Source organism: Drosophila arizonae, chromosome 5 (genome assembly GCF_054131065.1).
Source record: "Drosophila arizonae isolate 15081-1271.41 chromosome 5, UAZ_ARI_1.0, whole genome shotgun sequence".
Lineage (NCBI taxonomy): Eukaryota > Metazoa > Arthropoda > Insecta > Diptera > Drosophilidae > Drosophila > Drosophila arizonae.
This window is the reverse complement of record NC_142925.1, coordinates 8,557,476-8,571,976: the sequence shown is the minus strand read 5'-3', so window position 1 is coordinate 8,571,976 and position 14,501 is coordinate 8,557,476. Positions and strand designations below refer to the sequence as shown.

General features: G+C 35.0%; 2 protein-coding genes and 1 long non-coding RNA gene across 10 annotated transcripts in view; 2 read left to right on the top strand and 1 right to left on the bottom strand.

Annotated features, from left to right (window-relative positions):
• The window catches only part of Elk (Eag-like K[+] channel), an 85,446-nt gene that overhangs the window by 47,416 nt on the left and 23,529 nt on the right, over positions 1-14,501 (bottom strand). The gene's annotated exons all lie outside the window — the stretch shown is intronic.
• On the top strand, positions 6,827-8,502 carry LOC108616244 (uncharacterized). The gene is made up of 2 exons (XM_018011321.2): positions 6,827-6,934; positions 7,014-8,502. Exons 1-2 carry the CDS (start codon positions 6,863-6,865, stop codon positions 7,521-7,523), a joined length of 582 nt encoding a protein of 193 aa, XP_017866810.1. The 5' UTR covers positions 6,827-6,862; the 3' UTR covers positions 7,524-8,502.
• Positions 8,963-11,081, top strand: LOC149268454 (uncharacterized). 4 transcript variants are annotated; one of them, XR_016270372.1, is made up of 3 exons: positions 9,036-9,747; positions 9,834-10,363; positions 10,488-11,081. It is a non-coding gene; the product is annotated as an uncharacterized LOC149268454 (long non-coding RNA). The 4 variants fall into 4 exon arrangements; XR_016270371.1 differs by having other exon boundaries at positions 8,963-10,363; XR_016270374.1 differs by having other exon boundaries at positions 8,963-10,363; positions 10,433-11,081.

Genomic DNA, 14,501 nt, shown 5'->3' with positions numbered 1-14,501 from the left:
AGAACCGTAAAATCAGGACTTTTAGGATACATTAACAATTATTTTATTACATAATTTTCCTAGATTTTTTTCTAATCCTTCTAACATTTTTTCGTCAATTCAAATTATAAAACTTGACTCTGTGTATAAATAAATATAAAAATATATTGGAACATTGCTGATATCAAAAATAAAAATTTTATTCAATTCTTTTATAAAACTAAAGTCTTTGAAATAAAAGAATATAAATCTGAAAACACAGTAAAATAGATATACAGATGTATATTGAAATTTACGAACCAAGAGCTAACTACATTTTATCAAAACGATTTGCCTCAGTCTCATCTAAAACTAAAAGTTTCCAATTCAAATTAAACTCCGCATTAAAATTGCACAGAACCAACATATATTTCGATTTGCAATTTGCGAAATCCATTACCAAATATTTGCAACTTTAATTATCAGCCATTGTCATTTGAATACGACGGCCGGCCTAAGCCCACAAACAATGCAGTGAGGCGATAAGAGCTAATGTGCCATGTGTGCTCGACGCTGATAACATGACGCAGGTTGCCCTCCTGGCTGCCTACCTCACTCAAGCTGTTAGCTGCCACCCACAGCGCGAATAATTGCAATACCTAACTTAACCCCATGGGATATATGCATAGGCAGGTGCAAATTATGGCCACAATTTTCACGAAATGCAGTTATAAACCAAATGCAATTTTAATTAATAGACCAAACTCGAATTCCGTGCAACATTTCCTGCCGCACACTAAAATGTTTGACATAAATGTCTAACCGCAGCAATGTCGTATCCAACATATCCGCAACAGTTGTGGGTGTGTGTGTGAGTGTCTGTGTGAGTTTGTAACTGTAACTACTAACATATAGAAACTTGAATCTGGTTAACCCATAAACACACACACACACACATACATACACATGCCCTAACTGACAGCCAACTTCCACAACTGTGCATGTGTGTGTGTGTGTGTATATGCAATTTCCGTTTCCGCCTTATTCCACATGATTAGGCTGATGAGCACTCTTCAGCAGCTGGTGCTCATGTGAGTGTGTGGCTGAGCACCGGCTGAGACTGGCAGGCGAATGCTTCACGTTCACGTTAACGTTAAAAGGTTTGTTGGTCAAAATATCTAGCACAGGACAAGGCAAAGGCAATATAAATAGCAAGAAAACGAAGAAGCAACCAAAAATCAATTCAACAACTGCAGAATGTGAGCAATTTTTAAAATGCATAGGTAATTCCAGCAAAGCAGCATGCATGCATAATTTAAAGAAAAGGGAGAGCTACACAGCAGATTTGATTTCAAGAATCTTTTTCAAAGGAAATACTAAAATAGTAATTTACATAAAAGAGACTTCCTTTTCATTCAGCCAAAGGACAAAATCAAAGACAGGAATATAAAGAAGAAACAATATTGTTGAAAATATTAAGGTTTGTACAGAATTGTAGCAGCTCTTCAGATATTTCATGAGTGTAATTGTACAATATTTAAAATTTAAAATAACAAATTATGTATTTAAATATATCATAGCTATACAGAAAAATAAATGAAAAACGAGATATTAAAACGAACGAGTATATATATAATACTTAGTAAAATCATGAAAATATAAGAAAAATTAAGAAACAAAAAAAAATTATAGCTCATTAGATAAAATTAATTATGTACATATCAATTTGAAGACCTTAATAGCCTAGCTCATAGCTATAATTATAGTTAATTGTTATAAATAAAAAAAAAAAAATATATATATATGTTATATATATATAATTTTAAAGTAATTGTCTGCCTGTATATCTGTCTCCCTCTCTATCTCACAGTCTGTGTCTCCGTCGGCCTCTCTGTCTGTGTGCCCAACTCTCGAAGATCAATTAAGTTGTCTATATGTAGGCAGCAGCAGAGAGTGCTATCATCGCTCACTTAATGCTCGGCTGCAACGAACCCTCCCTGACTTCGGGCTGACCATTTGAGAGCGACTTAGACTTTGAGTGAAAGTAGCCCTATATAAAGGGCAGCAGCTACAGCATTTCTTCAGTCGGCCAGACCTCGTGGTGGGGGTCATTCGTGCGGTGGAAAAAATACTGAGAAGAAATACTAAGAAGAAATACTGAGAAGAAATACTGAGAAGAAATACTAAGAAGAAATACTAAGAAGAAATACTAAGAAGAAATACTGCAAAAAATACTGAGAGGAAATACTAAGGAGAAACAGAGAAAAATACTTGCAGAAAAAAATATAAGAAATATGTTTATATATGTATTTTTTTTTTTTTTTTTTAATTATTCTTAAATTACTATAAATAACATAGGTAAATTAAAAACATCTCTCTCTCATATAAGTTCCATAACAAATACCATAACAACAATTACTTAAGTAGATTAAATAAGCATGCCATACTAAGAAAAATGAATTTACTTTCAACCAACTGCTGAAGAGTTAAGCAAACTACTTAGCCTATTGAATAGCTGTTCGTCAGTTTGCCGCGTTGTTTGCTCGCCTGAGCATCTGGCCACTTTGAAGTGAAGTAATTTAATAACATTAAAATAGATTGCACAAATAAATCTGCAACCACAGTGGTGCAGCTGCAGCTGCAGGTGCGGGCTCAGGTCGAAAGCTAACAGCTTTGGGTGCTTCCACACATTTACTTTAGCCAGCGGACAAAACAAAAACGGAACAACAAGAATAAAAATAAAAATAAAAGATGGGAGCAGGAAGCTAAAATGCTCTTGTAGCATGGAAACGCGTTTGGCATTTTTAATTCCAATGTATTTATACAGATATCAGTGTACATATATACACATATACATATATATATGGGAGCAAAAACTGGGCACGTGCTACATAAAACGCGGCACGGAATGGCGATAATACATTTCGCAATTTTTTTTTATTTTTTTATTATTATTTATTTTTTTTTTTTTTTTTTTTTTTTTTTTTTTTTTTTTTGTGGCTCGAAACTTCATACACTTCGCTGGACACAGCAGCAAAAAGTGGGCAACGCAATATGGCAGAGTGTTCATTGGATACTCTCTTATACACAGCAAAATATGTAAATATATACGTAAACATATTTAAATAAACGAATTATCAAGAGATAAACTTTTTGTTATGGCAGCTTAATAATTAAGTAAGACTCAATTTAAACAGCTATCTCTATCACGTTTTACGAAAGTAGCTTAATACGAAATGACTAAATAAAAGCCATAGAGAAAGAAATTTAAAGAAAAAAAATATTTATATATAATTTAAAATATTCTCTTGTTTTTTTTTTTTTTTTAACTACATACAGGCCATAGCAAATGACATGAAATGGCTGTCGAGAATTTCCGGAGATTGCTTTCAGCGTAAGGCTCAATTCTAATGAATTCGTCTGGCATCGAGCTCTAGCCAAATGATGAGCTCCTTAGAGATGCCTTGGCTTTGCAGCTCAGTAAGAAAATAGAGAGATTTCAAAATAATATTTTCTTGAGCTCATTGCTCATTGAGCTCTATCAATATGGTGGGCGTCATAGAGCGAGGAATAAATAAAAATATTACACAGATTTCAAAGTAATTTTAGAAAGGCGCTCAGTGAGCAATGACCGAGCCAACTTGCCATACTTCGTATTCTATATATTCACAACCATAGATAATTAAATTTCTGCATATTATATCTATACATTATTTGTATAATAATTGATAATAAAATTAACTTTATATAGTTACCCTAAACATAAGCCTCACCTTAAGCAGTTAAAAGTTATCATAACCCTTCGCAATTAGGGCATGCATAAGGCACAACATGTACCCGAAAATTGCTTTAACCGTTTTTATACTCGTGTATAAATGTATTTTATTACGGCCGTTGGCTCTACATGCCACTTGCAAAGTTGTTACCTAGTGATTTGTTTTCCGGGTATCGAATGGCCGCAAGGACTACCGCACTACTCGTCCTTTTTGTGCCGCCTCATTGAAGCTGAACATAAGTTGCGATAAACTTCATTATACGAACTGATTGCCATTAACGAGATGCGATTCTCTCTCAACTGAAAAGCGAGAGTAGTTGTCGCATTGGCAGCAGCTTATCCAGCGATATGAATACCAGCTGATGTTCGTTGAGCAGCTAATTGACAGCCAATGATGTAACTTGGATGGTTTTGCATTAAATTCAGGCACTGAACAATGAACAGGCATACAAAAAAAAGTTTAAAAAAAAAAAAGCAAATAAATAAATAAAACTTAGCCACAGGCTGCTGAAATTTGAGCTGCATAAGGAAATTTTATCCAGCTTCATAATAAATTTTTACCACAATTTAAACAAGCATCGTTATTGACCTTAGCCAGCAAAAAAAAAAACATACGCATTGTAAAAAGTAACACAAGGTTATGCCACACAATGGGAGTTTTGCAAAAAAAAAGTCATGGAAATTTGCAGTGAAAACAAGTAAGAACGTTGCAGTCGGGCGTTACCGACTGCGGAATACTCATTCACATCCCATCAACAATTTAGTAGTTAAGTTTCGTTCTAATACTGTAGAATATACAGGTTTTTCCGATTTGCCACGCCCCAACTGGGCGTAGACACCTCATTTTTGGTCAGTTTTTAGAAAGAGATAACGTTACCCTAACTGCAAAGTTTGAATGCTTACCCTAAAAAAATGTGAAAATTACAGGGTATTTTTCTATATGCCACGCCCCTAAAGAGGCGTAAAAATTATTTTTGGGGAATCGATAGAGGAGGCTACCAGTAACTCAACTATCCAAATTTGAAGCTTCTAGCTATTATACTTTAGGAGATATAAACTTTTGCGGTTTGCCATGCCCCCTGTGGGCGGACATATATCCGACAAAACTTTTTGGTCTTGGGTGATCAGTCCGAGTATATATACAAAATTTGAGGTCTCTGCCATCAATAGTGTCCAAAATATAGGAGAATTTTAAAAATCACTATATCTTCAGGTCCGATTTGCCACGCCCCTAACGGGCGTAGACTTATAATTTATCTTCAGACTTTATAGAATCATACCATTAGCTGACGTGCAAAATTTCAGCATTCTAGGTTTACAACTTTAGGAGATATAGTTTTATCCGATTTGCCACGCCCCCAATGGGCGTAGATATATCCGCCATATCTCGTGATCTTGGGTGGCCAACGCGGACCTACATACCAAGTTTCAGCTTTCTAGCTCTTCAACAAACATGATTTCTGGTATATGGGAAAATGCATTTTCCGATTTGCCACGCCCCTAGTGGGCGGATCGGGAAAATTTTAACACTTTATAAATCGGAGATATACACGAGTATGTGTTCCAAATTTCAAGTCTCTAGCTTCAATAGCGCCGAAATAGATTGCGTTCATACGGACAGACGGACAGACGGACAGACGGACGGACGGACAGACGGACAGACGGACAGACGGACGGACAGCAAGACGGACATTGCACAAAACCAATATACTGATTCACTTTCGTGAATGAGTATAAAAAGCCAACTAAAACTTTTTGTATACAATGTAAACAATTATGCATTAATTGCTGCACTAATTACCCAATGTAAATAATTATAATTTTTTTTTATAAAATGTATGTATATACAAATTTATAGACGGCTTTTTTACTATGCATGGTAGATTTTTTGATAACTGCCTAACTATAATTATTTTTCAATTTATACACAAATTCGATTAAAATACATTTGAGCTACTATACATATGTTACATTTACAAGCAAACAAGCTTAAATAGAGGTAATTAGCTGGAAAACAAGCAAGAGTACTCTAGCAAGAAGTGTATTAGCCTAGCTATGACTAAAGCTAGCTTTAAAGCTGTAGAGCACATATTTTTGATCAGACTTGGAAAACCTGCAGCTGACACATTGCTAAAACTCTAAGTCTATTTATAGAAAAAGTAAAGAGAGACATCTCTTTGAGATTTTGAGAAAAAAAGTCTTAATTGACCGGCCATTTGTTGACTAAATCAACAGTACACAAATTCTGCTTCTGATATGGGCTCTCCATCTCTTGGTATTCACTGGCATCCTTTGAGTTTCGAGAATCAGATGCACAGCAAGACATTTCCTGGAACATGGCCAAAAATCAATACATGGCTCGTCAGTTTATGAACAAGTTTCGTTGTGAATTTTGCCCAGAAACCAATTCGTCTAACTTTTGTATGGGGGGTCAGAGAAAAAATTTTGTATACGAAAAATATTTGCAAGCAAACATTTTCTAGTTTGAGAGCATAGCTAATCAAATTAATTAATCGAAAGTGGCAGACACTCAGGTTAGTGCAGTAGACCAAAGAAAATAGAAGCTGGATTTTCAATAAAATTTTTATGCAGTCAGGAAAAGTTAAATTTCAAATAAGTATGAAAAAATTTAGAAAAATACTAGAAAATATATTAGAAAAACATTTTACAAAAAATAATATTAAATAAAATATTTACTAGTATATTTCTATGTTACAACATTTTTTTATTTATTAATATATATTATATATATTGAAAAATTATTCTATAAAAAATAATGTAAAAGAATAATATAAAAATAAATTAAATTAATGTATAATATACTTAAATAAATAAACAAATTTTTATATATTCTTTTCTATTTTTATATTACACTTCCACTGCCCTAAATTAACATTTTCCATGGGTTCAGGGCAAGAAATTAATCAATTAAGTAAACAGATTGCTTTACATATTAGAATTCACATATACATGAGCTGGTTTTAGTTCGCTTGCTCATTAGTCTCGCCTCAGCAAGTCGCAATATGCGCGGCCATTATTTCGAGATTTGGGTGAATGCATTGAAATTTATAATCAGCATTTGCTATTGTTTGCTTGTTCAACAAGTTCAGTGTGAGATAAAGAGCTGAAATGCATCCAACGCGCTGGGCAATTGTTGCCTTAATTTGTGTCTATCAACAGCTGCAAATGGCTGCGGCCAAGGTGCGTATACGTAATGCGCGAGATTTCTCTTTATATAAATACACCCACACACACACACACACACACAATGCCATTGCAGAATGACTTTGAGCTGCATTTTGAGAATTTTACATGCAACAGCGACAGCAGCTCAAAGGAAAATCCGCTGGAGAGCGTCCACTGTGGTCTCAGCAAGAATCCCAAGCGGCGAACCCTGCACATGGAATTTTTACTGAGGGAACTGATGCACGAGCACGATTTCCACATCGTCATCATCTTGCCCCGCCGTACCATGAACTTTGTGCTGATCAATGTGACCACCGATGGCTGCCAATTGTTATCGAATAAGAATCAAATACCACTGCTGCGCATCGCACGCCAAGTGCTTGACCGCTATAGCAATTTCCCGACCCAGTGTCCCTTTGAGCAGGCCAAACCGTACTATCTGCGCAGCTTTCGTTTGGATTTGAGTTTAATACCCGCCGTGATGATGGAAACTCCCGTTGCCGTCCAATTCAGTTACAGTCACCAGGGTGTGCAGTTATTCGAAGGCCACATCACGGCCCATGTGGAGCGCACCGTCAATGCCAAGCAGAGGAAAAGTGGCTGATGTGAAAGCGATTGATTGAGCGAGAGATGTATTTTTCATGCAAGCCCACAGAATAAAACTACTTTCAATAACTACAAATGACCTTCAGAGGAATTTCATATAGTTTCATCACGCTCGAAGAAGTGAGAACTGTAAAATGCCATAGACTTAATACAAAATCAAATTTATTATTCCATTGTAGTAGAAGTCAGATACAATTTATAAGAAAGGCATATGCTAGATCTGAAGTCGAAGATCTGAAGCCTCTACAAAAAAAAAAACCATATAATCCCAAGGGCCTTTCATCTATTTCCCATTATCCATCGCAATTGAAGACAGAATATAAAGAGCGAGCACAGCCAGATATCCGGAGCACTCTCAGCTTCATCTTTTAAACAGTCTTAAGCAATTGGTCTATAATGAAAATGACTCCCAGCTGCACACACTCTAGTCCAAATTAAACCATTCGTTTGAGCTAATCAAAAAGTGCTGGTAAAGTAACTGCCGCATGTTGACTGTCTGTGCCAAGAGACAGACCAAGACGAAGTTTATGGCAATTCCTTTCAGTTGCCATCTTTTATGATTTGCAGGGTATAAAAAGTCGACAGTTGACAGCAGCACACATGGCACAAACCCAAACGACATAAAAAAAAAAAAAAAAAAGTAAGGCGAGAAGCATAGAATAGAAATACGCCACCTGTCTGACGTTGACAATGCGAACGCACAGTCGCAACACCTGCTGCTGCAGCAGTTAGAGATGCTCTGTCTCTGTCTGAGTCTCAGTCGTTGTTGCTCTGTCTCTGTCACAATGCCGCAATTTGTTCCAGGCCATTCAACAAATGTTGTTCAATTACCTTGCTGCACACACCCACACACACACCCACACTCTCACATTGTTGCAGCCGCTAACAGAGCAATTGTCTGGGCTGCTGCCACATGGCGTATGACAGCAGCCAATGACAATTGCCAACTGGCAAACTGGCAACTAATAACATTTCCAACTGCCAACAACTGCTGCCCCATCTGCAGTCTGAGCTACGTTTGCTAAATGATTTGTTAGAGTTAACTATCTGGCTGCACTTCCGGCAGCTGCTACAAGCGCTGTTACAGGTGACACAGTGAAAAGTGTGTTTTAATTAGACATTAGAGATTTGCCAGAGCCTCCCCAGTGCACGGTCTTCGTCTATTACTTAGGTAGCTAAGCAGCAGCCACGCCCACAGCTGTCAGCATCGATTTTCACTTTTTGGCATCTGCAAATGGAGCCCAGCCCTTTGAGACTGCCAATTGGTCTGACTTTGATTGCCTCTGCGACTGCCTGTCAGGCCACCTGGCAGCTTGGCCACCTGCTTTTATAATACCTTTTGGCCATTTTGTAGTTAATTTATGAAGTTTAGCTTAGCTATAATTTGCTATTTATTATGTATATGATTATTTCATTATGCCTTCCAATTAAGGTAAACGGTTTTGTGTGTTTGGTTAAATGCTTTCAGCCTGTTTGTGTTTTGTTGCTGTCAGATTTAGCTGTCAAAGTTGGTGTCATAATCTATATATATAAAAGAAAGTTGTGTAAAAGTGAAGACTGCTTATAACTTGATTTGGGCTGAACCAATTTTCATGGTTTTTGATTTGTTGGATTTGTCTCCGCAACGAGTTTAGTATAGGGTCTTAAAAATACTGAAAAAAATTGCCGAATACTTGAAAAACGCGGTTTTTTCCCCAAATGTTCAAATTTTTTTTATACCCAGTAGGCTTGGTAACAGTGACAGTTTTGACAATAGTGTAGAAGTAAATAAACAAATGTAGTCAGTCAGTCTACGGTCTCCTGACCTCGAGCAGACCTGACTATTCAAAAAAAAAAAAAAAAAAAAAAAAAAAAAAAAAAAAAAAAATTTCAAATCAAAAGGAAAAATATTTCAAATCAAAAATCTGCAAAAAATCAAAAGATTAAAACCTGACTGTTCAAAAAATAAATAAAAAATTAAAAATTCGAAATTAAAAAAAAAAAAAAAGGTAATTATTAAAAAGTGTATTTTTGGCTTTTTATATTTTCGGACTTTTAAACTTTATAAATATTTCAAATCAAAAATCTGCAAAAATTAAAAAAAAAAATCAAAAGATTAAAACCTAACAATCAAAAATAAATAAAAAATTCAAAATTCAAAATTCGAAATTAAAAAAAAAAAGTTAATTATTAAAAATTGTATTTTTGGACTTTTACAAAAGCTAAATATCTCGAAAGTTCAGGTATTTGTTTGTCTCAAACATAAATTTGTGTAAATTATTTATATTTATATTTCTCGATTGTTTTATATGGTTTTGTGCGAGGGCAGTATTACTATTAATAAAAATGCCGCGTCCTAGAAGATCTAATCTTTCCCGGCGGACCCATAATGCAATTAGGCAACGGAATAGCGCGAGTCAATTATCTGACGAAGAGCGAGAAATCGCCCGAGAAAGGCTCCGCGTTAGTACCCAGGGAAGAAGGGCCTTAATTCGTGCTTCTCAAAGAGAGGCAGCCCGTGAAATGGCAATAAGAAATGGTTCAAGGATTGATTTGAATCGAGCAGCGTTTCGATATGATTGCACCATTGATTACAGCTTGAATCGTTTAGTTTGCATTGGTCCAATGGACGTTGTTTGCTAGCATTGTGGCGCATTGAAGTTTGCTGGTGAAACGCCCGGTTTGTGCTGCCTTAGTGGTAAAGTGACATTGCCATTAGCGGTCACCATAGCCATTGCGTTCCCTGCTTTATGGCGAAACACTAGAACCACGACATTTTCTAGCGAACACTCAAAAATACAATGCCTGTTTCCAAATGACATAATTTGGGGCGGAAAATATTGGAGACGGATATTTAAGGTAATTTACGTTAAAAATTTTATTTTCTATGACTGCCAAAAAAAAATTTTGAATAATGTAGTTTGTTAGATTTCTGTAAATAGTGTTTGTAAATATAACTATAACTATGGCTTTGAATTTAAAGATTCAAGGCCAGATTTGCCATCGCATTGGATCATTGCAACCTATTGAAGATGCACAGCAAAAATTCTTGCAAATATACTTCATGGGCAATATGGAAGAACAACTTGACCGGCGTCAAGAAATGAACACAGCTATGAAAAGAGCGATTCTCCATGATTTGCATGCTTAGAAATTTAAACCAACCAAAACTGTGCAATGGAACGCGTTTGGTGATAAGAAAACTGATGAGCAATGTGATTCACGCGTTGATACTCAAAGGAAAATTTAAAGATGAGGAAGTTCTTATTCCTAGGATTCCGATGAGCTCAACAGATATGCCCTTTGAATTTAAACGAATTCAATTCCCGCTTCGTCTTGCCTTCGCCATGACGATCAACAAGTCACAGGGCCAATCTTTGACTATTTGTGGCCTCAATCTAGAAAATGCGTGTTTTTCTCATGGTCAATTGTACGTGGCATGCTCACGTGTTGGCAAACGATCCGCATTATTTGTTCTTGCACCCGACCAAAAAACGAAGAATGTCGTTTACAACAAGGTGCTTGAATGAAAATCCGATTAATAAATTTATCAGTGTATCCCAGCCTGAACAACATAGCTTTCAACAATTTTTTACCTAGAAATAATATAGAGGGCAATGCAACGTTTGCCGGGCCAGCTAGTAGTCAAATACAGATACAGATACAGATACAGATACAGATACAGATACAGATACAGATACAGATACAGATACAGATACAGATACAGATACAGATACAGATACAGATACAGATACAGATACAGATACAGATACAGATACAGATACAGATACAGATACAGATACAGATACAGATACAGATACAGATACAGATACAGATACAGATACAGATACAGATACAGATACAGATACAGATACAGATACAGATACAGATACAGATACAGATACAGATACAGATACAGATACAGATACAGATACAGATACAGATACAGATACAGATACAGATACAGATACAGATACAGATACAGATCATTTTACTGTCATATATTATAAAACCAGTTATAACTCTTTTAACAAAGCCCATTTGCTTAGATTTTTCAACGTTTAATTCAATTTCCTTATTTTGCATATTTAATGTAACCTTGTTAACCTGTTGAAATTCATAAACTCGCTTATAAGGTATGCATTATTAAGGGAATCTTGTTGTTGCTTTTGTTTTCAAAGCGAGCAATGGAAATATTGATAAGCCCTGTACGCAAAAATTCTTGTGGTTGCCACTGGCACGCCTGCTTGCCCCTGCCCCCGCCCCACTCTGTCGCTTCAGCCACATCTTCATGATATGCCGCAAAAATTTTGTAGAATTTTCCCCTGTTAAGGCCGAAATGCTATGCATAATTAAGGTAACCCTTCCCGATCGTTTAACGAGCTGCTATTTGGAGAGTGATGATGATGCTTGGGCCGACTTTTGTCTTCATCGACCTGCTGCAAAAGTTTGGCTTTAAAAAAGTTTCACTCTTTTTGCTCGGCCATTAAAAATTACTTTTTGGCGTAAATATTTTCAACTTTTCTTTTGCAAATTTAAAATTTCAGCACAAAATGCAAAATAAATGCTATATACATAATTAATTAATATTAGTTGCGGCATTGTCAGACGCTTAAAGACATTTCTGTTGAAATATTACTTTGCATATTGTAAATGTAACTGACAGATAACAAAGGGAAGAAGCAGGAGTAGAAGGACGAAAAGAACAGGCAGCACCAACAACGCGCAAAACTTTGACATGAAAAGTCATTTTGGTGTTGTGGGCAAAACGTTGAGAATTCATCTTTAGAATTCCCCAACTCATTGGGCTCCCACCAGACGACGGCAAAGGCAACTGCTGATGGAATGAGACGGGGTAACATGATATTGCACAGTGGTACGAGTATAAGTATATCTAGGTAGATGACATGGCTAAAAGGTTGAGTCACTCTGGTATCAAAGAATATGCCAAGGCAAGACAATATATCTTTCCAGCAACTGTTGCGAATTTAGGAAACAACAAGCATAAATATATTAAGGAATCGAAAGAATATTGTAAAGAGGCCATCAAATCCAAAAATGCTTACTGTTAGTATACAAATATTATTTAAAATTTAATTAATAATTATTATTTTAGTTAAATTCTTATAAAAAAAATATAAGTAATAAAATAAAATAAATTATAATAATAAAATAATATAAATAATAAAATATAAAATAAATAAATGTAAAATTAATTAATAATAATTATTTGAGTTAAATTCTTATAAAAAAATTATAAACTATTTTCCATAGTACAAAAAAAAAATAATTAATAAGTAAAATTAAATCAAATCAATTTTTGAAGTTGTATTGCTATATTGCCTGAAGGCCTTTGTTGCTCTGGCTTAAAACTTGCTATTTAGAATTAATTCTTTGTAACAATAAATAAATAAATCAATAAAATATTGCTATATCAGCTATAACTTTGCATGCTATTTCTATTTACATATATATACGTATATATCTATATGTCTACATATAAATATAATTATATATTATTATATATATTAATTATTATTTCTGCAGATACGAAAATAAAGAAAGATTTTTATCTTTACAAAAAAAAGTCGTCAAATCCTTATATTTATTAATTAATTTAATTTTACATATAGCAAATAAGGAATATAAATTTACAATTTAATTGAATATCAACTATTTCTATTTGCCTAAAAACTCAATCGACCCACTGTGTTCGTTTGCCACAGCATTGCCGCAAGTCTCAATGCAGTGTTAGTTCTTGTTGTTGTTGTTGTTATTGTAGTTGGTGTTGCTGTCAATTTCACAGATTAATGCGCACCCATTTGATCGCCTTGGCTGGCCAACTTCAATGCCAGCAACAGCAACAGCAACAGCGCCTGGCACTCACATTTATTATTGACAATGGCAAAAGTTTTCGCTCTGGTCACGAAGGCGGCAAAAATTGATTTGCGCAAATGTTTTAATCGCCAAAAGTTGTTCAGCCGAACAGTCCTATAAGGACTGTGCAAGTTAGTTACGCATTATGCATAAATTTATGGCTCTGCACTCACGGAATCCGACTCCGACTCCGACTCCGACTCAGACTCGGACTCAGTCCTAGCTCCAGAGACACACTCATTTATGCGTGAGTTATGTGTGCCAGCTGAAAGTCCTGCTGCGAATACATATGTTGCCCAATTTATTTAACTAGCCGCAGGGCCTGAAACAGGGTCTCTTGCCATACTGTAGCATTGGCCAAACATGGGAACAACAAAGGCGAACATAACCATAATATTTGCCTTGGGGCAGTTTCATACATTTTTGGGCCAATTTTTTGTTTTTTTTTTTTATAAAAGATAATGTTACTCTTTAAAAGTTCAAATGGGTTGCACAGCAGAAATAATTTTGGTAGAAAATAAAAAAATATCTTGCCCAATTTATCGTGATATAAAGTAAAACAAATTTATGAATTTCTTTATAAAATGTTTGCCCAAATTTGCGTAGCAGAAATGTAAAATTTAAAAGAGGATTTAAATACAAGTTTAAGAGTTTGAATATAAGACCTAAAGCATATTTCAATAATACCTATATATTTAAAAGTTGTAGCAAACAATTATTCAACGCAGTTAAAGAAATAAAATATTTTTAAAATTCAGTTTTTCCATTTTTTATTATTTAATAAAATATTTTTAATCTTTAGTTTTGAAGTTTTTTATATTTTATAAAACATTTTCAATAACAACAAGTGTTTTAGAAACCACAAAACTAATTTAGAGATATGAAAAAAAAATGATCAACAAATAATTTGGAGATATGAAAAAAAAAATACTCAACAAATATTTATCATTATCAAAACACACAGCGCCGTAAGCAAATCTGAAAAATATATATAAAAGACGCGCCCCTTAATACTGATAAGCAACGCGTATGCCTGCTTGGGAAAAATGGAAACCGCAATGCAAATGCAAATTTCTTCTTCTATTACTAAAACAGGAAACTAAATGATAACTGCTCTTTG

What these genes read in the sequence shown, in the direction of transcription:
- LOC108616244 (XM_018011321.2), top strand. Translation starts at nt 6,863, where the DNA reads ATGCATCCAACGCGCTGGGCAATTGTTGCCTTAATTTGTGTCTATCAA. An exon ending in TGCAAATGGCTGCGGCCAAG is followed by an intron (nt 6,935 to 7,013) that starts GTGCGTATACGT and finishes ATGCCATTGCAG; the next exon opens with AATGACTTTGAGCTGCATTT.